Source organism: Microcaecilia unicolor, chromosome 10 (assembly GCF_901765095.1).
Source record: "Microcaecilia unicolor chromosome 10, aMicUni1.1, whole genome shotgun sequence".
Classification (NCBI taxonomy): Eukaryota; Metazoa; Chordata; class Amphibia; order Gymnophiona; family Siphonopidae; genus Microcaecilia; species Microcaecilia unicolor.
The window spans coordinates 211152813-211177997 of NC_044040.1; the positions used below are offsets into that span (position 1 = coordinate 211152813).

At 44.8% G+C, this 25185-nt stretch overlaps 1 protein-coding gene across 2 annotated transcripts in view; it reads left to right on the plus strand.

Moving 5' to 3' along the window:
* The window catches only part of FGF12 (fibroblast growth factor 12), a 337284-nt gene that overhangs the window by 140323 nt on the left and 171776 nt on the right, over nucleotides 1-25185 (plus strand). For both annotated transcript variants that reach the window (XM_030216937.1, XM_030216936.1), the window contains exon 2: nucleotides 19975-20085. In XM_030216937.1, coding sequence (XP_030072797.1) covers nucleotides 19975-20085 — 111 coding nt within the window. The remainder of the gene's footprint in view (nucleotides 1-19974; nucleotides 20086-25185) is intronic.

Below are 25185 nucleotides of genomic sequence, written 5' to 3' on the forward strand. Positions count from 1 at the left end.
TCCCACTCAAAGCAGGTTCAATGCGCCTTACATAGTAATAGGGATTACAGGATATTGACAAAGAAAATAAAACTTAAGTATAGCAGAATAACAAGAGTGATGGGTAGGTAGAGAAGCACAGGGGTAAAGGGAGTAGGAGAGGTGTGAACAAGGGTAGAAGAGGCGGGGGGTGGATGGGTTACAGGATAAGCATATGGAGTTTAGGTGAGAAGGATAGTTAAGGTCATTGTCGTTGTCTCTTGGATATGTGATAGGTAGTAGGGTTCATAGAATTAGTTTTGGTCATTAGGATAGGCTTGCTTGAACAGATGGGTTTTGAGTGATTTCTGGAAGGGCAGATAGTCACTGATTGATCTGATAGGTCTGGGGAGGGCATTATAATGTGAAGGTCATTTAAAATTTGCTTTGATTTCAACTCTTTCTATATAGGGCTCCTCTGTGTTTATTCCACACATCTTTGAATTCCATCTTTGTTTTTGACCCCCTCCACCTCCACCAGGAAGGCATTTCAAGCATCTACCACGATCTACATGGCAAAGTATTTCCTGATGCTACTCCTAAGACTACCATCCTGCAACCTCGGTTTGTCCTCTAGTTCTGTCGCCTCCCTGTCTCTGAATAAGATGTGTTTGTTTATTAATACCTGTCAAGAATTTAAATGTCTGCATCATATCACCCCGTCTCCTCTCTCCTCTAGGGTATACATATTCAGGTCTTCGCGTCTTTTCTCATATGCTTTTTGCTGCAAACCTCGTACCATTTTTATTGCCTTCTCTAAACTGCTTCACGCCTTTTCATATCCCTCGCAAGATACAGCCTCCAAAATTGTACACAGTACTTCACGTGGGGTCTCACCAGTGACTTCTACGGAGGCATCAACACCTCCTTTCTTCTGCTGGTTATGCCTCTCTCCATGCAGCTTGGCATCCTTCTGGCTTGGGTACGGCCACCTTGAAATCATCAGACACCATCATCCCAAGGTCCCTGTCCTGGTCCATGTGCGACAGTTTCTCACTCCCTATCACATACAGCTCCTTAATCCTTTGTATTTCTACACCCAAGTGTATTACTCTGCACTTTTTTTGTATTAAATTTTAACTTATCAAAAATTGGGGGTTATTTCAATTAAAACTAGAGTCACTGATATGAAATATAGGGCTCTGTTTACTAAGCCGTGTTATAGACACATTAGCATCTTAAACGCACATTGACTATGTATGCGCGTTAACCATGTACAGTACGTGCCTACAATATCCCTATAGGCACCTACACAGCATGCGCACGAATTGTAGATGCGTTAAAAATGCTAATGCGCCTTAGTAAATGGGGCCCCTAGAGTTTAATTAATAGGATTAAATTTTGACTGCCAAACAGTAGAATATTCTTTCTAATTTTTCTAGATCACGTCTCATGTTCTCTATTTCTTCTGGGTATTCACAAGACTAAGTGCATAATGCACAAGTTATATTTTATAAAGACAAACTCCCTACCCCAAAGAGCTTAGCGAATAGCAGGAGTTTATGTAGCATGATTGAAAGAGACATACCCCCATTTACACGTATGCACACACTGAGATGGACTTGCCTCTCAGTACAGTACAGTCTCGATTATCTGGCCTTTGCTAATCCGACCATCCGGCATATCCGACAGACCTCCGCGGTGAGATTATTGCGTGTATTTCTATTAAAAATCTTTTAGAACTAGCATATGTCTTAGCGCTGTAATAATGCTGTAGAATGTGCAGTGGGTTGTGGACCTGGGAAACTGGGTTCAATTCCCCCTGCTGCCTGATGGTCAGCAGTGGGTTGAGCTCTTGCAGCTCCTTGTGACCCTGGGCAAGTCACTTAACCCTCTGTTGCCCCAGATATAACAATAGTACAATGTATTATTTATGAGCCCACTAAGGACAGACCCAGTACCTGCAAATGAACCTGTAAACCACAACCCGCAACACTAATAATAATTGAATGAATGCTATAGTGTTGTTAGTAAACAATTTTTGAAAATCGGGAACTCTACTACTACTACTATTAAACATTTCTATAGCGCTACTAGACTTACGCAGCGCTGTACAAATGAACATGAAGAGACAGTCCCTGCTCAACAGAGCTTACAATCTAAATTGGACAGACGAACAGACAGCTAGGGGTGGGGAAATTGCAGTGGTAGGGGTGATAAGTGAGGGTGTTGAGTAAGAGAGTCATGCCATTGTTTTTGCATTGTTGAGGGGTTCATGACCAGTGAAAATCCAATGAACACCCTTTTCACTGGGGATTCATCCTTTCCGGTTCTGCAGGGGAATCGTTAATGACGGTTTTAGAAACCTCCCGGCTGGAAATGAAAGGTGGTGTTCATTGTTCTTTTCTTCATCTCACTTGTGACGTAGGTCTTTCCAAAACTCAGACGTGAAACTGCTCCCTTGTCTGGTGGTATTATTGCTCTGTCCTTTCGGTGCTGTCATAAAGGACATTTTTCTTGCTTCTATCCCCAAATCCATCTTCGAAAGACCAAGCCATTTGGGATTTTGGACAAAGATGAGAACAGAGTTTCAGAATGAAAAGGTGAAACTGAATTTAGTTCTGAGGAGTTTGTAATAACTTTCAGGTTCCATATTTCCACATGCTGTCCTGGGCCAGCTCGTGGAAGAATGTAAATTCCTCAAACTGCCTTTTAAAAACAGAAACAAGCCTTAGAGCATTCAAAGATTTCCTATCCCACAGTACGTAGATAGATTAATAGTGGGGAAAGAGAAAGGGTTCTATTTAATATACTAATAGGATCTTTTACTAAGCTGTGTTAAGTTTTTGCACTTACCCCCAGATTCTATATACCATGTCTACAGGGCTGGTCTTAAGCAGGGGCGACAGGGGCGGTCGCACAGTGCCTCGCACCAGGGGCGTAGCTAGACTTCGGCGGGAGGGGGGTCCAGAGCCCGAGGTGAGGGGGCACATTTTAGTAACCCCCGGTGCCGCCGACCCCCCCCCTGCCACTTTTGAAACACCCTGGCACCGCCAACCCTCCCCCATCCATTTCAACCCCCCTCCCGCCACCGCCAACCCTCCCCCACCACCGCCAGGTACCTTTGCTGGTGGGGGTCCTCAACCCCCACCAGCTGAAGTCCCCTTCAGCGCCGGTCTCCAAGTCCAGCGCATTCGCCGATCTGGATTCTGTTTCTGTGAGTCCTGACGTCCTGCATGTTCCTACTGCAGTGATGGGATTTGAACCCATGCCTCCAAACAGACTGGAAGCTGAATCCAGCACCTTTTAGACCGCTTGGTCGCACTACTGACCTTTCGCCTGCTTGACCGCTCTACAGATTGAAGAAGACATTTCAGGCTACATCAAAGTCCAGAGCTAGCTCTCTTTTAGACTATTGTTGTGTAACCTGAAGAAAGCTGCTCATACAAAGTTCTTAAGGAAAAATGGGCCAACATTTCCCAAGAGTGACCTGACTGATCAGCATTTACAGGGAAACATTTAGCTGAAGGTATTGATACTCAAGGAGGTGTAATTGAATGAAGAGTTAGCAAACTCTACCTTTCCACATCGGAATCCAGACTGCTCCAATTTGACCGCCCCTATCGGACTGTCCGTTCACTTTTCTCTTAGATTGTAAGCTCCTTGATCAGGGACCGTCCCTCTATGTTAAATTGTACAGCGCTGCGTAACCCTAGTAGCGCTTTAGAAATGTTAAGTAGTAGTAGTAGGAACACTTACTAAATATTTTTGATGAATAAATAATCATATCCTTTTTGTTTGAGTTTTTTTTTTTAATTCAAGTAGAATTAGGTGATTGCCTAGGATGGTTGTTTCTGGAGGGTGGCAAAGGACAGCTGGAGTCAATGCAAAATAAGTCTTGACAAGTTCATGAACTGAAAGAAATACCTGCAGGAGAATGGCAGCATTCAAATAGCCCATTTACCCAGATTATTCTGGGAGGGGTGGAATTGGGCTAATCATGATTGTGTGTGTGTGGGAGGGGAAGGGGTGGGGCGGGGCAAGGAGCCTGCAAGTTTTTATTTATTTAATTTATTTATTTATTGCATTTGTATCCCACATTTTCCCACCTATTTCTTGGCTCAATGTGGCCTACATAGTACCGGAGAGGCCTTTGCAGGCTCCAGTGTGAACAAGTACAGGGTGATGTTGTGGTAAGATCAAGTTCATGTGGCACAGCCACATTAGGGAATCGGAGAATGGAAGAGTCGTGTTATTTCCATTACGTACATTAGTTTTGTTGTGTTGCAGAGATCAGGCATTTATGTTGGATTGGCAGGGTGTGCCTTTTTAAACAGGTTAGTTTTTAGGGTATTCCGGAAGTTAAGTTAATTGGAGGGAGTGCAACATTTTCCTAGGGTGCCATATACCTGTGCACTGGCCTTGGGTTTACCACAGTTGTAATAGGCATAAAACACAAAGCATCCTAAGGGTCCAGAAATGTTTTCTCAGCACTGTCGAATTTGTTCACTTCATGTGCTCAATGAAACCCCTCTGATACAGCTGCTGCAGTTGGGATTCCTGATACAACCCCCCTGGACTTCTTTCCCTGGCTGTTTTCTTTTTTTTTTTTTAATATTCAGAGTCTTCTGCTTGCCAATGTGCCACAGGTATCCTTCATGCAGGGACATTCATTTCCCCTAAGCAAAGTCATCAACTCAGTTTTCAGGGTTTGCCATCTGAAATTCCATTAGTGAGTGCATTAGCTTCTCAACATTTTATGGCCTGCGAGGAAAGACAACGCAGAGAAAAGGTGCAACACAGACTATATGTCCAGCAAACTTAAAGAAGCCCAACGGAAGAATAAAAAGACAAAACAAAACTCTGAACGACAGCAGAATCCAGTGTGGTTATCCGTTAACCCTCGGATTCTATGTTGAAATTAAGCTGAGAAATTTAAGGATACTGGATGGCTTAGTCGATTGGCCCAGGGACATAGAGTCCCTGTGTACTATGCATTTCCCCTCATAGACAGAAGAAAAGCAGTAGGATCTAAACCCATCGCTATTTCTTGTCTTAGACTTCTGTGGTTTGCCTCCTGATTGTTACGATTGTCTGGGTCTTGTCACGTCTGAGTAAGTAGAACCAACCTTTCAGCCATCGTGCCGTGGCTTTCTTCAGGGTAGGCTATGAGGTCTGCAGCTTGTCTTTTTATAGTGGATTCTCAAACCTGATTGGCTGGGGTATGAGGTGGGTGGTTTCCTCAGATGTGACAAGACCCAGACAACCGCAAAGATCACCAATGCTATTTCATCCGTAGATCAAGAAGGGTGGTTGCTTTGTTTGTCCACTAAGATAATTAGGTGAATAAACAGGTTGTAGGCGATTTGTTTTCATTTATCTATAAGAGACCACTGCTAGGGGTCACTGGTGCCATTTTGAACCTGTTGCCGGCAAGGGGCAGCAGTGACTGGGGATCGTTCCTGCCCTGACTCCACTAGACACCAGGAATTTTGCAAGGTAAGCCCACGAGATGGAGGACCTTTTGAGAAAGGGGAGAATCTGTGGGCTGAGGGGATAATTGATGATGTAGGGGGGCATTGGGAGAGGGGGCACATCATTGGGGTTTGCATAGTCAGTTTGGTTGGTTTTCTTTAAGAAGTCCCTGGGAACATCAGGCCGTGGCTAAGTGCCCAATGCTCCTGGGTACTATGAATAGTGCAGCTTGAGAGGTTAATCGCAAGCTGTGTTATCCATATACCGCAGTAGTGACTAACTTGTAACCGTGAGCTACTGCAGGTTAGTTACTCCCGTGGAAAATAAAAATATTATAAAAGCCCAATTTGTACCACATCTTAATAACTTCTCCTGTTAGTCCAGTAGTGATCAAAAGGCATTGCTATTTAAGAGCCATTCAGTTGTCCGTGCAAAATGAACTCATGGCGTCTTTGACCAGGAGTCTCTATCACTCATAAATCACCATTTATTGAGGTCTCAACAGTTACAGAGATCATTGATCAGATATCAGGTGAAACTTAATCAGCCTTTCATCACTACCCTTGAACCCTTCAAGAACAGGATGGGGACATCTTCACATGCACATCACCTTTTACAAGGTCCATCTCGTGAGACTGCCTCAAGAGGTCACGGCAGCAATTTTGAGGGTCACTCCTGCCCTGACTACACCACTGGACCACAAGGGATTGTAGGGTAGTGTGGTGCTTTCTTTTTTTTTTTCGGGGGGGGGGGGAGGGGGGGATGTAATGCATTTGCAAGTAATGCAGTTATGATCTTGCATAGTAGTTTATAAGGTAAATAATGCTCTAAATAAATGCTTTTGATACAAAAGTTTACCAGGAATTTAAATCCATAAATTTGGGATGATAAGCTTCTTAGGAGTTAGCCTTTCTCTTGGAGATATGACATCAGCTGTCACCCTGTGTGTGTTTTCTTGCAAAAAAGGTGCTAGTACTCAAATGCCAGGCCACCCTTCAGGGGTGGGGTGATCACCAAGGGACCCACCCAACAATAGCCAGGTCCCCTGCAACCAGTCACAGAATCTATGACAAGGCAGAATTGGTGTGTAGAGCCTGAGCTCTTTCATTAAAACTTAGGGTCCATGGGTCAATTTTAGCAGACAATGGAAAAGGTGCCGGTATTCTAATGCGAGGCCACCCTTCAGGGGTGGGGTGATCATTGAGGGACCCACCCCACAATAGCCAGGCCCTCTGCAACCAGTCACAGAATCTATGACAAGGCAGAATTGGTGTGTAGAGCCTGAGCTCTTTCATTAAAACTTAGGGTCCATGGGTCAATTTTAGCAGACAATGGAAAAGGTGCCGGTACTCTAATGCGAGGCCACCCTTCAGGGGTGGGGTGATCATTGAGGGACCCACCCCACAATAGCCAGGCCCTCTGCAACCAGTCACAGAATCTATGACAAGGCAGAATTGGTGTGTAGAGCCTGAGCTCTTTCATTAAAACTTGGGGACCTTGGGTCGATTTTAACAGACAATGGAAAAGGTGTCGGTATTCAGTACCCCCAAGTACCCCCTCAAAAAAAGCCCTGGCTGCCACTCCAAAAGTCAGCCATAGGGCATCCCCATAAAATAAGACCTACCGAGGTTTTTGGTGCCCTTGGAAAATATAAGGCCTCCCCCGAAAGTAAGGCCTAGCAAAGTTTTTCTTTTAGCGGTAAGTAGGGTCGCCCCCCCCCCCACCCGAGATCGCCAGACCTCCCCCTCCGTCGATCCGAAACTAACCCCCCCACCCGAGGTCGCCCCCCCACCCGAGATGGCGCCCCCACCCGAAGTCGCCGGACCCCACCCCCCTCCGTCGCTCCGAAACTAACCTGAACTTAAGTCTCCTTTCACTTTCCTTCCAGTTCGCAGCAAGCAGCAGCAGCAGGAGGGCAGGCCACTCCTTCCTTCCGTGTCCCGCCCTCGCCTGACGTAACGTAACGTCAGGCGAGGGTGGGGCATGGAAGGAAGGAGAGGCCTGCCCTGCTGCTCCTGCGAACTGGAAGGAAAGTGAAAGGAGGCTTACATTCAGGTTAGTTTCGGAGCGACGGAGGGGGTTGGGGTCCGGCGACTTCGGGTGGGAGCGCCATCTCGGGTGGGGGGGGCGACCTCGGGTGGGGGGTTACTGGTAGTTGCAGGAGTGACGGACGGAAGGTGGGCGGGCCAACCGTGTTTCCCCGAAATACTAAGACATCCCCTGAAAATAAGACCTAGCGCCTTTTTGGGTGCAAAAATTAATATAAGACAGTGTCTTATATTCAGGGAAACACGGTGTATATATATATACTAGTAAAACAGGCCCGTGTCTGACACAAATGAAACGGGCGCTAGCAAGGTTTTCCTCGGAGTGTGTATGTTTGAGAGAGGAAGAGAGAGAGAGAGAGAGAGAGAGAGTGTGTGTGTGTGTGAGAGAGAGAAAGTGTGTGCGAGAGATGGAGTGTGTGTGTGAGTGAGAGAATGAGTGAGAGAGACAGAGTGTGTGTGTGTGTATTTGTTTCAGAGAGAGAGAGAGTGTGTGTGAGAGACAGAGTGTGTGTGTGAGAGTGTATGTGAGAGACAGAGAGTGTGTGTGTGTGGGGGGGGGGGCTCCGAGTTCCATGACCCCCCTCCTTCCCTCCCTCTCCTCCTCTCCAAGTTCCAGGCCCCCCTCCCTCTCCTCTACTCTCTCTCCTCTCCTCTCCTCCCTCCCTCTCTCTCCTCCCCTCCGAGTTCTTGGCCCCCTTTCCCTCCTAGTTCCATGCCCCCCTCCCTCTCCTCCCCAGCGTGTTCCATGCCCCCCTTTCCTCAGAGTGTGTATGTTTGAGAGAGAGTGTGTGGGTGAGAGATTGAGTGTGTATGTGAGAGAATGAGTGAGAGAGAGAGACAGATTGTGTGTGTGTGTGTTTGTGTCAGAGAGAGAGAGAGAGAGTGTGTGTGAGAGACAGAGAGAGTGTATGTGAGAGACAGAAAGTGAGTGTGTGTGTGTGAGAAAGTGAAGCCTTGAAGCATTTGTGCGCTCTGTAAGGCTCCATCTCCTCTATTGACGACATGTAGTTCCGGAACGTTGCAGGAATGCTTCAAGGCTTGAAGGCTTCACTTTCTCGGCTTCAGAATGTTGGAGGAGGTGCATTTTATTATATAGGATATATATATATATATATATATATATATATATATATATATATATATATATATTCTCGCTTAGATACTATTTGGGTGATTCTAAAGAATTTCCAGGGTCTGCTGGGTACAATGAAGATGCAACATTTTAATCAAACTTGTAGCATGCAGAAGCTAGACTCTTTGAGAAAGGAACCTGCAGTGATTGCTTTCAAGCACAAGTCCTGGTCAGCTTACAGTGTTAGTAGGGAAATGATATTATAATGGAATGAAGTTTATATATTAGAAAATAATTTGAGAAATATATTGCTCTTGATTGTAAATTTTCAGAGCATATAGTCCTTGCATTCAGTAATATCAATGTTTTTTTTTTTTACTCTGGATTATTCATCAGGCTGGTATAATGTCTGCAGTGTAGACCATTGACTGGACTCCTTTACCTTATTTTAGTAAGAATCTATATTACGCCTGTCCTTTAACTAAGCACAAGACAGGAAACATCTCAAATGCTACTTTCTCTTGTTACTTGTGCACAGTTCATTTAAGTGTACAATGGTAGTAATGCATTGAGATTATCCCGTTCGTATCTAAACCTTCATTACCCAAACTGCAACGGACTTAAGTACAAATCCACGTATGCTTCGTCTTTCACTTTCATCAGCTCGCAACTATGGAATTCTTTACCAAAAAGTATGAAAACCATCCACAACCATCTAAATTTCAGGAAATCACTTAAGACCATGCTATTTGGAAAAGCTTATCCCAAGGACTCAGCCATGTGTCTCTTCTGCTTGATACACATCAGTCTAGTGTCAATTTTGGACACATCCACCCTTCCCTCCTCTCTCCTGGTTTCCCTTTTCATCCCTTCCCCATCCTCCCCATTATTACTGTATATATTTGGGTGTATTTATCCCTCCCTGGCCAGCGGTCAAACCTCTAGCCAGAGATGAACAAATCACCGCAGGCTGCTTCTGGTATATTTACCTCATTTATCTGAACTCCTTAATTACCAGAGCTGTGCACTAGCTCAGAAGTAACCAAGAACCCAGACCAAATATAATTAGAAGTATAAGAAGGTATTTTTTTAATTTCCCATCCACCATAGGAGCCAACATTTCAAAATTATTGGGGTGCTAAGCCCAAAGGAAATAACCCCTCCCTGGACACATACAAGGAATTTTCTCAATATTGGGGGTGCTCAAGCACCCACAGCACCCACAGAGTCGGCTCCAATGCCATCCACCCAATTCATTACTTATGTAGGTTTTCTGTTGTGTTAGCTTAATATTACTGCATTGGCGTCTGCCCCTGCGGTGCACTCTAAGCCACATTGAGCTTGACACTGTTGGGTCAATGTGGGGTACAAATGAGATAATAAATAAATAATCATGATTTTTGTTTTACACATTCTCACAAAGTTCCTTGTCTCAGAGGATATTTAACTACATCTGCATTGACTTGGGAACCTAAACATGCCAGATTTGTTGAGAAGACCTTGTTAAAATGGTTCTCCCAGTTGTCAGCCTGTGCTTGCAGTTCCTGGGACTGGAGGGTAATAATCTCCTGTGCGTTCAGCTGACTGCACGCTCTGACAATCCCCAGTGGACCTCATTGGTTCACATTCACTCAACCCAAGTTTAGTTTTCAGTTTCAGCCGAAACCAGGCGATACATTTCTGCTGCGGTTTGGGATCCAGCCGAAAGTGGTTAGATGGTTTCGGTAGCAGTTTCACTTTTGGCCCAAGCTGAAACACATTAGACTAGTATTTTGCAAAGAGTGCTGTTCCGAGTTATAGAGTGAGAGAGATTGAGTATTGGTTCTGAGCTCGGGCCTCAGGGACTGTTTGAATAATCTGGCCAGATGGTCCCAAGAATTGTTGAGAACTAGAGTGATAGAGTCCAGTTTCAGTTTTATTTTATGGATGATTTTATGATTATTATTATGATGTATTTTTGTTGTTGTTTTTTTTTTATGTTGTTGTGGTTTTCTTTTTTAAACTGCCTGGAACCTGCTGTTGGGATAGTTGTATTATATAGGTTGTGTATTAGATATTAAGTAACTCCATTTGGGTCATCAGAGTCTTTTCTGAGAGAAACAAAACTGGAGACAGATCCTGAAATACCACATCTCTCAGAAGCAGCCTCAATTGTGAAGATTTTATTGATTGATTTAGCTTGATTATATGCCATACTGGTTTACTCAAGGCATGGTGCAAAACCAGTTTATAGAAAACATGCAATTACAATTTAAGGACTACCATAAGTACAGAAGTGTTGCCATACTGGGACAGACCGAAGGTCCATCAAGCCCAGCATCCTGTTGCCAACAGTGGCCAATCCAGGTCACAAGTACCTGGCAAAAACCCATATAGTAGTAACATTCCATGTAGAACCTCAAAGAATAGCAAGGTTCTAGAATTCTAAGGAATAACAATATTCCATGCAAAATTTCAAAGTGTAGCAACAACATTCCATATAGAACCCCAAAGAGTAGCAAGATTCCATTCAGAATCCCAAGCACATAAGTGTTGCTATACTGGGACAGACCGAAGGTCCATCAAGTCCAGCATCCTGTTTCCAACAGTGGCCAATCCAGTTTAGAAGTACCTGGCAAGATCCCAAAAAGGTTCAATACATTTTATGCTGCTTATCCTAGAAATAAGCAGTGGATTTTCCCCAAGTCCATTTTAACAATGGCTTATGGGCTTTTCTTTTAGGAAGCTATCCAAACCTTTTTTAAATTCTACTAAGCTAACTGCTTTTACTATATTCTCCGAGTTCCAGATTGCTGGGCTGCGCTGCATTGCCTGCCCTGCTCTTCCCCTCACGTCTCATACACACTCGTTTTAATGAAATTGAGCATGGGCAAAGTGTTACACGTGCTCAGTTTCACTAAAACAAGCGTGCATGCGACGTGAGGGGAAGAGCAGGCAGTGCGGCAGAGAGCTGGAGACCAGCGCTGGACAGCTGGTGGGGGTTGGGGACCCCTGTTACCCAAACCAGGGGCCCCAGAGCCAATTTGGGGGGGCTCAGGTCCCCGTGGCCCCTTGTAGCTACACCACTGATTCAGATCCTTCAGAACCTGTCTTCTTTTGGGTGAGGAACTCTCTCAATCTCAGTCTCTTAATCTGTACAACAATAATAGATGTTTGCAGACCTGTACAGACACTTAGAAGAGACAAATTCAGATCCATAGCGTTAATATTTTGATCTAATCTTGTACTCCATCCTATCAGTCCTCTAGGCTTACAACAAATAGAAATACAATTTCATACGTACAAATTATAAAATACGACACATTAACAATCTGGTTAAGACACAGCGGAGAGGAAGTCATTTCAGGAAAGGAACTTTATTATTGCTACGGAAACCAGTTAAAAACAGCAAGACTGTGGATCCAGGAGAATCGGGTTTAGGATTTAAAGGTTATCTCAAAACGCTGAGCTTTTAGGCAGGATTTGAGTGGATTTATTTTTAAACTTTATTTCATTATTCAACTTATACAATCACATAATAATGTGGATTGTTTTAACTGAGCAAACGGTTTCTGTCTCCCGAAAGTCTATATGAAAAAACAGGAGGAGAGATGAGTGGGTGGGAAAAACGAAACAGACAGAGCACTGAAACACTGGTGGGCTTCAGACTTGTCACCCCCTGGGTTGTAGAAGGCATCTGCGTGCCGCCCGCTGTGCTTGCCTGTGTGCCACACAGAGTTCTTTCCACCCCCTCTCAGCTTTAGGCTTTGAGGGTGCCAGCTGAAATGTAACCACTGGGAAAGAAACTGGGTCCAGCTACAGGTGAATCTCGTGTGAAACCTGGCTGAACTAGAAATCATGCTTTCAGTATTTAATTTATTTTCTTGGATTTAAAATCTGACCTTATTAAAGGTCAAGTGTGCACGAGCGAGGAGTAGCCTAGTGGTTAGTGCAGTGGACTTTGATCCTGGGGAACTGAGTTCAATTCCCACTGCAGCTCCTTGTGACTCTGGGCAAGTCACTTAACCCTCCATTGCCCCTGGTACAAAATAAGTACCTGAATATATGTAAACCACTTTTAATGTAGTTGCAAAAACCTCAGAAAGGCGGTATATCAAGTCCCATTTCCCTTTCCCTTATGACATCACAATATCAGAAGTGAGCCAAGTATCGGGCAATCAAGCCATTGTGACATCACTGATGAGGTTGGCTGTTATTGGTGGAATGAGTGGAGGAGTAGCCTAGTGGTTAGTGCAGTAGATTTTGATCCTGGGGAACTGAGTTTGATTCCCACTGCAGCTCCTTGTGACTCTGGGCAAGTCACTTAACCCTCCATTGCCCCTGGTACAAAATAAGTACCTGAATATATGTAAACCGCTTTGAATGTAGTTGCAAAAACCTCAGAAAGGCGGTATATCAAATCCCATTTTCATTCCCTTCCCTAAATAAAGCAAATTACATGTGACATATAATGAAGCCAAATAACCCAACCAAACCCACCTACTCCCCTCCCCCCAACTATCCTTCCATCATCCTCTGTAAAAATCCTACAGTCCTAATATCCATCGCAACCTACTAGTTTAGCTTAGCCTCCCCCCCCCCTCCCCTGCATCAACCATAAAGTTGAGAAAAGCCTAAATCTGCATACATTACCATGAGTACCTGCCCCAGAGAGTTTGCAGTTTGAGGGGCTCTTTTACTAAGCAGCGTAAGCATCTACGCATGCCCAACGCCTGCCAAAATGGAGTTACCGCCCTGCTACCATGTGGCTCTTGCAGTAATTTCATTTACTAAGCAGCGTAAGCATCTACGCATGCCCAACGCCTGCCAAAATGGAGTTACCGCCCTGCTACCATGTGGCTCTTGCAGTAATTTCATTTTTGGCGCACGTCCAATATGCTTGTCTGAAAAATAATGTTTCGTTTTGGATGCGCATATTGGGCGCATGCCAAGTGGCATTTGACGCACACAGGTCATTACCGCCCAGTTACCACGTCGGTCTTTACCACTAACTAGGTCAATGGCTGGCGATAAGGACTCAGTCCCAAAATGGACACGCGGCAATTTTCATTTTGCCAGACGTCCATTTTTGACAAAAATGTTAAAAAGGCATTTTTTTCTGGTGCGCTGAAAAATGATTCTGTGCGCACCCAAAACATGCATCTACACAACTGCAGGCCATTTTTCAGCCTTAATTAGGGCCCCTTTTACTAAGCCGCTTAAGCGTCTACACACGCCCAGCGCATGCCAAAATGAACTTACTCCCGACTACCATGTGCCTCTTGCGGTAATTTCATTTTTGGCGCACATCTGGAAAATAATTTTGTGTTTTCGGATGCACGCCAAGTGGCATCTGACGTGCGTAGCTTCTTACCATGCAGATTCCTTACCGCTAGGTCTATGGCTGACGGTAAGGTCAGACACCCAAAATGGATGCACAGCAATTTTGATTTTGCTGCATGTCCATTTTCAGAAAAAAAGGCATTTTTAGTATGTGCGCTGAAAAATATTTCTGCGCGCTCCCAAAACCCACGCCTACACTATCACAAGACACTTTTTACCGTGGCTTAGTAAAAGGACCCCTTACAGTTACAGGGAGTAACTGTAAGTACAGGAGCAGGATTTGAACGCAGATCTTCTGGTTTCCAGCCCACTGTTCTCAGCAGTAGAACTCTCACTTCTATACCCTCAGACCTTTTAAGAAGGTTATTTTACAGTTTGCCTTCAAATTATTCTAAAAGAGAACTCAGATATGATTTTATCTTCCCAAAGAACAACTTTAAAACAAAATAGACTTTAGTGGGTGGCACTTTCTGTCTAAAGCAGAAGCAGCCCTGGGAACTAATTATCTGTAGTATAGCTTTGAGTTTTGCTCTTGCAGTGTTTTGCAAAGGGATTCATTAAAGTGGAAATGCCTCGGAGAGACGAGGAGGAGGGTAAGAGCATCTGCCATTCAATTTCCCTGAAAGATAAATGGCTTGTCTTGAAATATTACAGCAAACAGATCCAAACTAGATGAAATGATCCCAAGTATGCGAGCCAAGCCCTGAAAAAATTGTGTGGGGAGTGGAAACTCATTTATGCGACTAGTCTGTAAGTCTAAAGTTGGGATTCTTGGATCGTTGGTCAAATGTGAAGGATAACTTATGGACTGTTGTTTCTGAAGATTGGTGCTTAGACGTGCTTTGTGAGGCGGGAAAAAGAGAGGAATAAAAGTTACTGAACATAAGAATGTAAGAGTAGCCATACCGGGTCAGACCAGTGGTCCATCTAGCCCAGTATCCTGTTTTCCAAACAGTGGCCAAGCCAGGTCACCAGTACCTGGCAGAAACCCAAATCATGGCAATACTCTATACTACAAATCCCAGGGCAAACAGTTGCTTCCCATGTCTGTCTCAACAGCAGACTATGGACTTTTCCTCCAGGAATTTGTCCAAACCTTTTAAAATCCAGATACACTAACCGCTGTTACCACCTCCTCCGGCAAAGAGTTCCAGAGCTTAACTATTCGTTGAATGAAAAAATATTTCCTCCTATTTGTTTTAAAAGTATTTCCGTGTAACTTTGAGTGTCCCCTAGTCTGTTTACAGGTTTATATTCATTTCCGCATCCAGAAATGTCTGTTCTGTTGCAAGTACCAAAGTGATGGGATATTCAGAGACGATTATGGAGACAGTAGCTATAATGGCTTGTTTTTTTTTTTAGGAAGATGCCAGTCTTTTGCTTGAGTGCTGTAGACCCTGTAGCTTTTGTTTCTCTGGTGGGGGGGGGGGGGGGGGCACCCTCCTCCTCCCACATAACCAAGGAAAAGTTTTTTTTATTGAAGAAGGCCGATAGAAAACTGGTTTATTTAGCACAGATCATGATGTCATGGTTGCCATGGCTATGTCAGCCATTTTTTCCTGTTCTACCATGTGATCCATGTATGGTGTTCATTTTCCTTTGTGTTTTATAGAGGACAAGAAGAACAGTAATTTAATGTAATGTAATTTCATAGCATATTTATAGCAGAAATCCGCCTGGGTGGAGAACACTGAGATCCCATGGAGAGAAGCAGAGTAAAATGCAAAATTGACCGTAGACTCCAGGCAGGGCCGGTCTTAGCAAGTGCGGGGCCCTGCGCAGACCAATTTGGTGGGGCCCCATCCTAGCCCCGCGCCTACCCTAGCTCCGCCCCCACCCTAGCTCCACCCCATTGATAAGATTATTCCATTTTTAGACATTTTTTTTATTTATGAAATTTCAAATAAAGACAAATGAAGCTAAACTTGTACAACAAAACTGATTGAAATAATAAGCACAATGCTATCATCATGAAACCTCCCCTCCCCAGAAATTATTCAGTTCAAGTCCACTACAATTAGTAGTTCCAATTCTCATAACAAAGGAGAAAATAAGGAAAAATATTAAGAAACTAGTAAAAGAGGCCCGTTTCTGAGCAAATGAAACAGGCGCTAGCAAGGTTTTCGTCGGCAGCACACCCCCCCCCCCCGCCAACCCCTTCGTTGTTGTGGCATTGCTCCACCCTCAATGTCATGACGTTTGACGCGTGGGCGGGGCCCGTAGCGATTCCCCCCCCCCCCCCCCCGCCTCCCTCCCTCCCTGCCAACCCCTTCGTTGTTCTGCCATTGCTCCGCCCTCGAGGGTGGGGCCCGGAGCGATTTTGGTGGCTTCACCACCACGAACCTTCGAACCTTTTTGAAGGAAGTCAGGGCTTGGCTTCACTGACGTCACTGTCTTCAGAACATTGAGGGTGAGTTTTATATATATAAAAGATCCAGCACAGTGCTACAGTGTACAAGGTATGCCAGGAATGCTTTATCTGCCTATGGCTGGAGAGAGGTTGAGTGACTCGATGCGGTCCCGGTCCGGGTCGAAGTGGAGGCACGAGGCAGAGTTGAGGCACACTGAGCGGGGCCCCCTTAGGCGCGGGGCCCTATGCGGCCGCCTTGGTCGCCACTGCCTAAGACTGGCCCTGACTCCAGGGATGACAAGGACAGTCTGGATGCTTGAGAAGATTTATTGATCAAAAACCCGACGCAGTATTGTGTTTCGGCCTGTGGCCTGCCTCAGGGGTGTTTTCCAATAAATGAATATCATTATCTTCCTGTCTTTTGATTGATAGACTTGCAACAGCGCTACAGAAGTCTTTTTAAAGATTACTCCATTATATTACTGACTGGACAATGTTTATATTGAAGACATTGATATTCATTTATTGGAAAAGACCCCTGAGGCAGGCCACAGGCCGAAACACAGTACTGTGTCGGTTTTTGATCAATAAATCTTCTCAAGCATCCAGATTGTCCTTGTCATCTCTGGAGTCTGTGGTCCATTTCCCACTTCCCTTTTTCTCTATAGCACATTTATAACTCGCTTAACTGTTAGCATAGCTCAAAGCAAGGAACAGCCAGAAATAAATAAAATAGCCAATGTCGAAAAATACTTCCCTTACAAAACAAATAAAAAGGCAATCACAAGATCAATGAAGTAGAGCAGAAAATAAGAAATACACATGTACCCCCAAATTCTATATATTATGACCAGTTGTTCACAATTCAAGTCATATTCTGTATTGCTTGTGCAACTTAAATCATTTTAACAAGCCAATCAGTGCTAATAATGGCCAATTAACAGGAAATTATTGACCCTAATTGGCTTTAATTAGAATTTACGCAGACAGAAGCCCTTTTACAAAGGTGCATAGGCACCTACGTGCATCCAACAGGCGTCAAATTGGCACTACAGCCCGGCTAACATGTGCCCCAGGTGAAACACGCAGTAGAAAATATATTTTTTATTTTCTACCATGGGCCGCTTACCTGGCAGCAATCGGCAGTTTACGCGCTTTGCCACTTACTGTCCGGTTAGCGTGTGAGACCTTACTGCTAAGTCATTGGGTGGTGGTAAGGTCTCAGCCCGAAAATGGACACGCGCTGGTTTTAATTTTGCCGCATGTCCAATTTTCGGGCACACAAAAAAAAACTTGGTGTAAATGCCAGCGCCTAAATTAGGCACGGACTGGGTATATTCTATAACGACATGCGTAGATTTTAGAAACGCTCATGACCCACCTATTCCACGCCCATGGCCACACCCCCTTTCAACTATGCAATTTAAAATTTACATGCATCAAGTTACAGAATACACTTAGTTGCATGTGTAAATTCTAATTAATGCCAATTAGTGTCAATAATTGTTTATTAATTGGCAATTATCTAGCAAGACCTAACCACTAGGCCACTCCTCCACTGTTGCTACTATTTGAGATTCTACATGGAATGTTGCTATTCCACTAGCAACATTCCATGTAGAAGTCGGCCCTTGATATCACTAATGTGGCCGCGTAGGCTAGGCTTCTGCTTCTGTGAGTCTGACGTCCTGCACGTACGTGCAGGACGTCAGACTCACAGAAACAGAAGCCTGCGCAGCCTTCTACATGGAATGTTGTTAGTGGAATAGCAACATTCCATGTAGAATGTCCAATAGTAGCAACAGAATCTCAATAGTAACAACATTCCATGTAGAATGTCCAATAGTAGCAACATTCCATGTAGAATCTCCAATAGTATTTAGTTTATTTTTGTTACATTTGTACCCTGCGCTTTCCCACTCATGGCAGGCTCAATGCGGCTTACATGGGGCAATGGAGGGTTAAGTGACTTGCCCAGAGTCACAAGGAGCTGCCTGTGCCTGAAGTGGGAATCAAACTCAGTTCCTCAGGACCAAAGTCCACCACCCTAACCACTAGGCCACTCCTCCACTGTTGCTACTATTTGAGATTCTACATGGAATGTTGCTATTCCACTAGCAACATTCCATGTAGAAGTCGGCCCTTGCAGATCACCAATGTGGCCGCGCAGGCTTCTGCTTCTGTGAGTCTGCAGGACGTCAGACTCACAGAAACAGAAGCCTGCGCAGCCTTCTACTTGGAATGTTGCTAGTGGAATAGCAACATTCCATGTGGAATCTCCAATAGTAGCAACATTCCATGTAGAATCTCCAATAGTATCTATTTTATTTTTGTTACATTTGTATCCTGCGCTTTCCCACTCATGGCAGGCTCAATGCGGCTTCCATGGGGCAATGGAGGGTTAAGTGACTTGCCCAGAGTCACAAGGAGCTGCCTGTGCCTGAAGTGGGAATCAAACTCAGTTCCTCAGGACCAAAGTCCACCACCCTAACCACTAGGCCACTCCTCCACTGTTGCTACTATTTGAGATTCTACATGGAATGTTGCTATTCCACTAGCAACATTCCATGTAGAAGTCGGCCCTTGCAGATCACCAATGTGGCCGCGCAGGCTTCTGCTTCTGTGAGTCTGCAGGACGTCAGACTCACAGAAACAGAAGCCTGCGCAGCCTTCTACTTGGAATGTTGCTAGTGGAATAGCAACATTCCATGTGGAATCTCCAATAGTAGCAACATTCCATGTAGAATCTCCAATAGTATCTATTTTATTTTTGTTACATTTGTATCCTGCGCTTTCCCACTCATGGCAGGCTCAATGCGGCTTCCATGGGGCAATGGAGGGTTAAGTGACTTGCCCAGAGTCACAAGGAGCTGCCTGTGCCTAAAGTGGGAATCAAACTCAGTTCCTCAGTTCCCCAGGACCAAAGTCCACCACCCTCTAACCACTAGGCCACTCCTCCACTCTATTGCTTATCAGGCTCAGTATATCATGAGACAGTAAGCGGTGTAGCCTCTGTTACCCTGTAAACATGTTTTGGGGATTCCTACCTATAATATGATGGTGGATATAGACCAGTTTGTCCAAATGTCTTCCTCATTTATTCTCTGCCATAGATCCCCAATTCCCCTCCCCCATGCTCTCTGCCAAGTCCCCATGATTAGGACAGAAATGGAGGACAGTGTTGGGTGTAGGTTAAGAGATCAGGTAGAGGATATGGGGGCGGGCAGGATGATTAGTGAAACAACAGACAGTTGATGTGCACAGCTGTACTCGGTTATTGTATAAGAGTTAGAATGTCACCTCTGCTGGAAGTTCTCGAACTTGGCATTGGTTCCTGACCTTCTGGGTTTCGGCAGGCTATCCATCTTTCATATCACTCGAGAAAATCAATTGCCACCTAGTATAAATTTAGTACTCTGAATGATGATGGCGTGCTGAAAAGTGCCCGAGTGTCCACACTGCCCTGGCAGTAGTTATGCGGTTTGCTGCTGAGTCTCAGAACTCATGCCACACCATGCAGGTGGACCCAGAATCATCTAGCCAGCAAAAATGATGGTTTTATTAGTGTTTGCTTTGCAGTCAGACAGCATTCTGCTGCAGCTCCTACAGAAGAGTTTTCCTCACCTATTCCTGAAATCCCAACTGAAAAGAACCATCAGCAAGCTGTTTTCTCCCTCGTGGCTCACCATGGCAATGAAGGTTTGGCCATTAATGTCTCACTGTATGATTTCTGCCATTTTGTCTTCTAGAACCCCAGCTGAAAGGAATTGTGACCAGGTTATTCAGCCATCAGGGCTACTTCCTGCAGATGCAACCAGATGGTACGATTGATGGGACCAAGGATGAGAACAGCGATTACAGTAAGGAGAACTAGTCTTGGTTGCTTGTTGTGTCACAGTTGGTGGACCTTTTATCCAAGGCATCAGTTACTCAAAGGTCCTAAATAGATTTGGGCTGGGTCAACTGTTCTTTGCATTGCTTTATTTCTACACCATCCCCCTCATTCTATGACTTTGAAGGGTGATTGTATAAACTGGTGCCTACAGGTGGGCACAACTTACGCTTGTCAAAGGCACCATTAATTGAAAGGTGCCTGTGTGAACTTGACACTAATCTATAGGTGCCATAGCACCAGGGGCATAGCCAGATGGCCAATTTTGGGTGGGCCTGAGCCCAAGGTGGGCGGGCATAGAATTTGTTCCTCCCATGGGCCCCCTACGGTTTGCTCCTCTCTCCACTCCTCCATGCCCACAAACCCCAAATATTAAATTTTTTAGCTGGTGAGGATCCTCAAACCCTGCCAACTGAAGATTTCCTCCTCCTCCTCAAGCAGCCAGCACTCTTCCAAACAGCAGCCAGCAGCACGTGCCTCAAAATGATGCTGTTGCCGGCAGGCTGTGCACGCTCATTGCTTTTGCATGTACAAAACCTGGGCATATGCAGAAGGGGCAGGCTCGGCGTCAGCTCAAGGCAAGTGCTGCTGGCTGACATTTGGAAGAGCGCTGGCCGCCCAAGGAGAGACAATCCCCACCAACTAGAGCAAGAGTGTCACAATTTTGGGTGGGCCTGAGTCCAAAGTAAGTGGGCCCTGGCCCACCCAGGCCCACCTGTGGCTACGCCACTGCATAGCACCTAACTGCAAGGGGGGTATACACATGGGCGGAGCACAGGCAGGCCTTGGGCGTATCTTCCAGGTACACATGTAGTTTATAGAATACTCGGCACACTTACCCCCAAATTGTATGAAAGTCGCTAAAAATTGTGCGCTCAAATTTGGACACTTGACCAATTTGCATGTGCAATTTAATTTAATAATGATCTAATTAGCGCCAGTTATTGGCGCTGATTAGGCAAGATCCACACCTAAATTTTACTCTTGAGTTCAGAAAGGGGGCACGGAAATGGGAGGGTCATGGTGTTCCTGAAATGAACGCACGTAGTTATCGAATAAGAGGGAAACATACCTAATTTATTTGTTTCAGTTGGTAAAAATGGCCGCACTTAAACGTTAGGCATGATTCCCGAGTGTACGCGCTATTCTACAAACTGCGCCTAACTTAAAGCGTAGCTTACAGACTAGCGCTTTTTGGTGCCACATATAGAATTCGCCCCTTAGTGACACCAACTTACGCTTGCATTGACGTGGCATTAGAAGATGCCGCTAAACATGGGCACGTCAATGCCAACTTATTTCTACAATGAAACCTTGGCGCCAAGATGCCATTGTAGAATTAGTACGAAGCACAAAGTACTGGGGTATCTAAAATGAGATGCCAGTTTATAGAATTGCCACCTTAGCGTGTAAAAGGAAGCATGATGTGCGCTAAAATGATAGAATACGAGCATTTATGTACACGAATGTACATTTGCACATGTGTTAGCTGAGTTCTCAGTGCTATTCTATAATTTAGGTGCACAATGCAAGGGGGTGTACATGTGAGTGGACCATGGGCAGAGCTCCCATGGTTTTAAAAATGCTGTGCATTGGTATCTAACTCAAGGCTTTGTGTAAGGTTAGTTGTGAACGAACCTTCTATTTGCATCTATGTGACCACAAAATTGTGTACTAAAGTCGTACTAACCCTGTGCAAAGCCTAGTATGCTTTACTGCATCAGCTCCTCAGTGAGATATTTGAGTATATGGCTGAAACAAAATGGAGAAGAAACAGTAATACCCGATGCCGAAACAGCGGGATTCAGTTCACCCTCCCTCCACCTTATCACCACGTGGGTGGCAACAGCATACCTTCAGGACTGTAACAAGATCTGAATAAAGGGACAGCTCCCCAAGGCACAAAGCCCCTTGGGGGTAGAAAAATAACCGAGGGGCCCTTTTACTAAGGCACGCTGAAAAACGGCCTGCGCTGGTATAGGCACGTGTATCGGACGCGCGCGGATCCATTTTTCAGCGTGCCTGAAAAAAGGACTTTGGTTTTTTTTGTGGCCGAAAATGGATGTGCGGCAAAATTAAAACACGCGTGCGTCCATTTTGGGCCTGATATCTTACCGCCACCCATTGAGTTAGCAGTAAGGTCTCATGCGTTAACTGGGCGGTAATCATCACTGCGTGTCCACTGCCAATTACCGCCTGGTCAGTGCCACGTGATAGAAAATAGAAAATATTTTCTGCCGCGCGTTTTGGACGTGTGTCAAAAATAGAATTATCCCCTGGGGCATGTGGTAGCTGGGCAGTAGTTCTAATTTGATGCGTGTTGGATGCTCAAAGGCACCTACACTCCGTAGTTAAAGGGTCCCTGAATGCCAGTTAGGCAGGCAGGAGACTAGAAATGTTTAAGAGATTTATGATATGTGATCATGAAACTAAAATGTGTCCACTGTGCAGCCACTAGAAAAAAAAGAACAGAAATAAAAAATATGAAATTTCTTAGATCTTTCAGGAAGTTTTTCAAGAAGCGTTTAGCTCTGAACCACACATTTCATTCAAGAAAGTATTTCCGATGCATAGTAGCTGATTAATGGGTAACAGTTCAGACCAGGAGCATGAATCATGATATTTACAGTGTCTTTTAAATCTGTTTCAAACCTTTTTTTTATGCTTGAAAATGAAGTAAAGCTGGTTGAAAGCTTTCAAGAGGGCAAACAGACAATTGGCTGTTTTATACATATGGTGAGGTAAAATGAGGCGGAGAAGTGACCAAACTTGCCACATTTACACTGAAGACTTGGTGATTTTAACCAAGGCTTTTTAGTTTCCTGACTTCTCTTCATATTTATATTTTCATGTAGCTTTTAGGCAATTGGAAGGGTCTTGATGGATCTTCAGGCCTTTCAACCTTTGCTATTGGGTCAGTGCTTCCCAAATTTTTATCCAGTGTGACCCCCACTGATACACTGAAAATTCTCATGCCTTCAGATGGTGATGAAAATAAAATATCTCCTCTCCTGTCCAGTCCCCTCCTCTCTCTCACCCTTTCCCTCCTCCCTCACTTATCCAAAGCAGGAAGTCAGTAGCAGCCATTGGAGCCCTGTTTATCTGTGTGCAATGACATAGCCAGACCTGCTATTTTGGATGGGCCAGGGTTAACATGGATAGGCCCTTCTGACCCCCCACCCCCCATTGTTCAGATCTCCCCTGCCCTTTCCAACCCCCCTCCCCCATGGATACATAAAATCAGGGCTTTTTTGAGGGGATACTTGGGGTTACTGTGTACCGGCACCTTTTCCATTGTCTGCTAAAATCGACCCATGGTCCCCAAGTTTTGATGAAAGAGCTCAGGCTCTACACACCAATTCTGCCTTGTCATAGATTCTGTGACTGGTTGCAGGGGGGGGCCTGGCTATTATGGGGTGGGTCCCTCAGTAATCACCCCACCCCTGAAGGGTGGCCTCACATTTGAGTACTGACACCTTTTCCATCATCTGCTAAAATCGACCCACGGTCCCCAAGTTTTAATGAAAGAGCTCAGGCTTTACACACCAATTCTGCCTTGTCATAGATTCTGTGACTGGTTGCAGGAGGCCTGGCTATTGTGGTGTGCGTCCCTCAGTGATCACCCCACCCCTGATGAGTGGTCTAGAATTTGAGTACCGGCACCTTTTTTGCTAGAAAAAAATGCACTGTATAAAGTACATGATTTTTTAAAACCTGTCTCTCCACCCCGCATCTCTCCCTTTCTGTTCCCTCCCAACTCCTCTGCCCCTGTTCCCAACATGTCTTCATCTCTCTACCCCCCCCCCCCCCACCTCCACTGGATTCCTGGCAGCTTCCCCCTTGCTGTGATCCTGACTGCCATCTGTCCTAAGTGTACCTCTAAGGCTTCGCCGGTGGCCGCAGCGATTCATATCTGCTGCCTGCGCCATCCCCGCGGGGCTTCTCTCTGTCATGTTCCTGACACTGAAATGTACCCTTAGTGCTTCTTTTAATATTTGCATTGTGTCTGTTCTTATGGTGTTCACAGGGTGTGATATGTAGGGCAAACTATCAAAAAGTGCTCGGAAATTCGTTTTTAATCGAGGTGAAGATACCCAATACAATCGGGTCAGTTTTTGTCCTAGGCGATTGTAACCTCTTCGTTTTATACAGTTTTATCGGGATCCTGAGCCCGTTGTTTTTCTGCTATTGTGGTGTTATAGCATTTATACAGTTTTTGTCCTAGATGACTGTAACCTCTACATTGTGTACAGTTCTATCAGGAACCTGATTCCATTGTTTTCTGATAATGCAGTGTTACAATGTTTATACAGTTTCCAGTGGATGAGCTGGGCTACCTTTGTTGTGCTTTTCTGTATACAGGATTTCTGACCCTTCCAGGTCAGGGTTGCCCAGATCCATTCAAGTAGCAACTCTATCCCCACGTTTCGGTGTAATATATAGCACTATACCAAAGGAACTGAAAGGATTAGGACATTTCCAGACTGAAAGGCTTTTATCCATAGACTGTATGTCAGACTGACACTCAGCCTGCTGTTCAGATACATTAGGGGCTGCAGATATTTTGTAAGAGAAAGTGGCTGCTCAGAATGACTGATGATACCCATTTACTCTGCTAGACCATGCTGATAGATTTCATTTTTCAACAAATTAAAAAAAAAAAATCACTTTTAATTTCTTTGTTAAGTGGACAAGCTTTGTAGCAGAACTGTAGCGCGTCTTCAGTTTGAACGTACCAAACCCAGGAAGCAATTCAGCCCCTGACCCTCTACAGGCCTGTTTTTTTTTTTTTTTTTTAAATACACCCACAATGAATATTCATAAGATGTATTTGCATATAGTTCAACCAAGAACTGGATGAGTTCTTCTTGAAACCAGTTCTCTTTCTCACCTGTGGATACGGGACGGAGTTATAGCAGGTCCTGCTTTTGAGGTGGTTCTCTCTCTCTCTCTCTCTCTCTCTCTCTCTCTCTCTCTCTCTCTCGCTCTCTTTCTTTCTCTCTCTCTCTCTCTTTCTCTTTCTCTCTCTCTCTCGCTCTCTCGCTCTCTTCTCTTTCTCTTCTTTTTC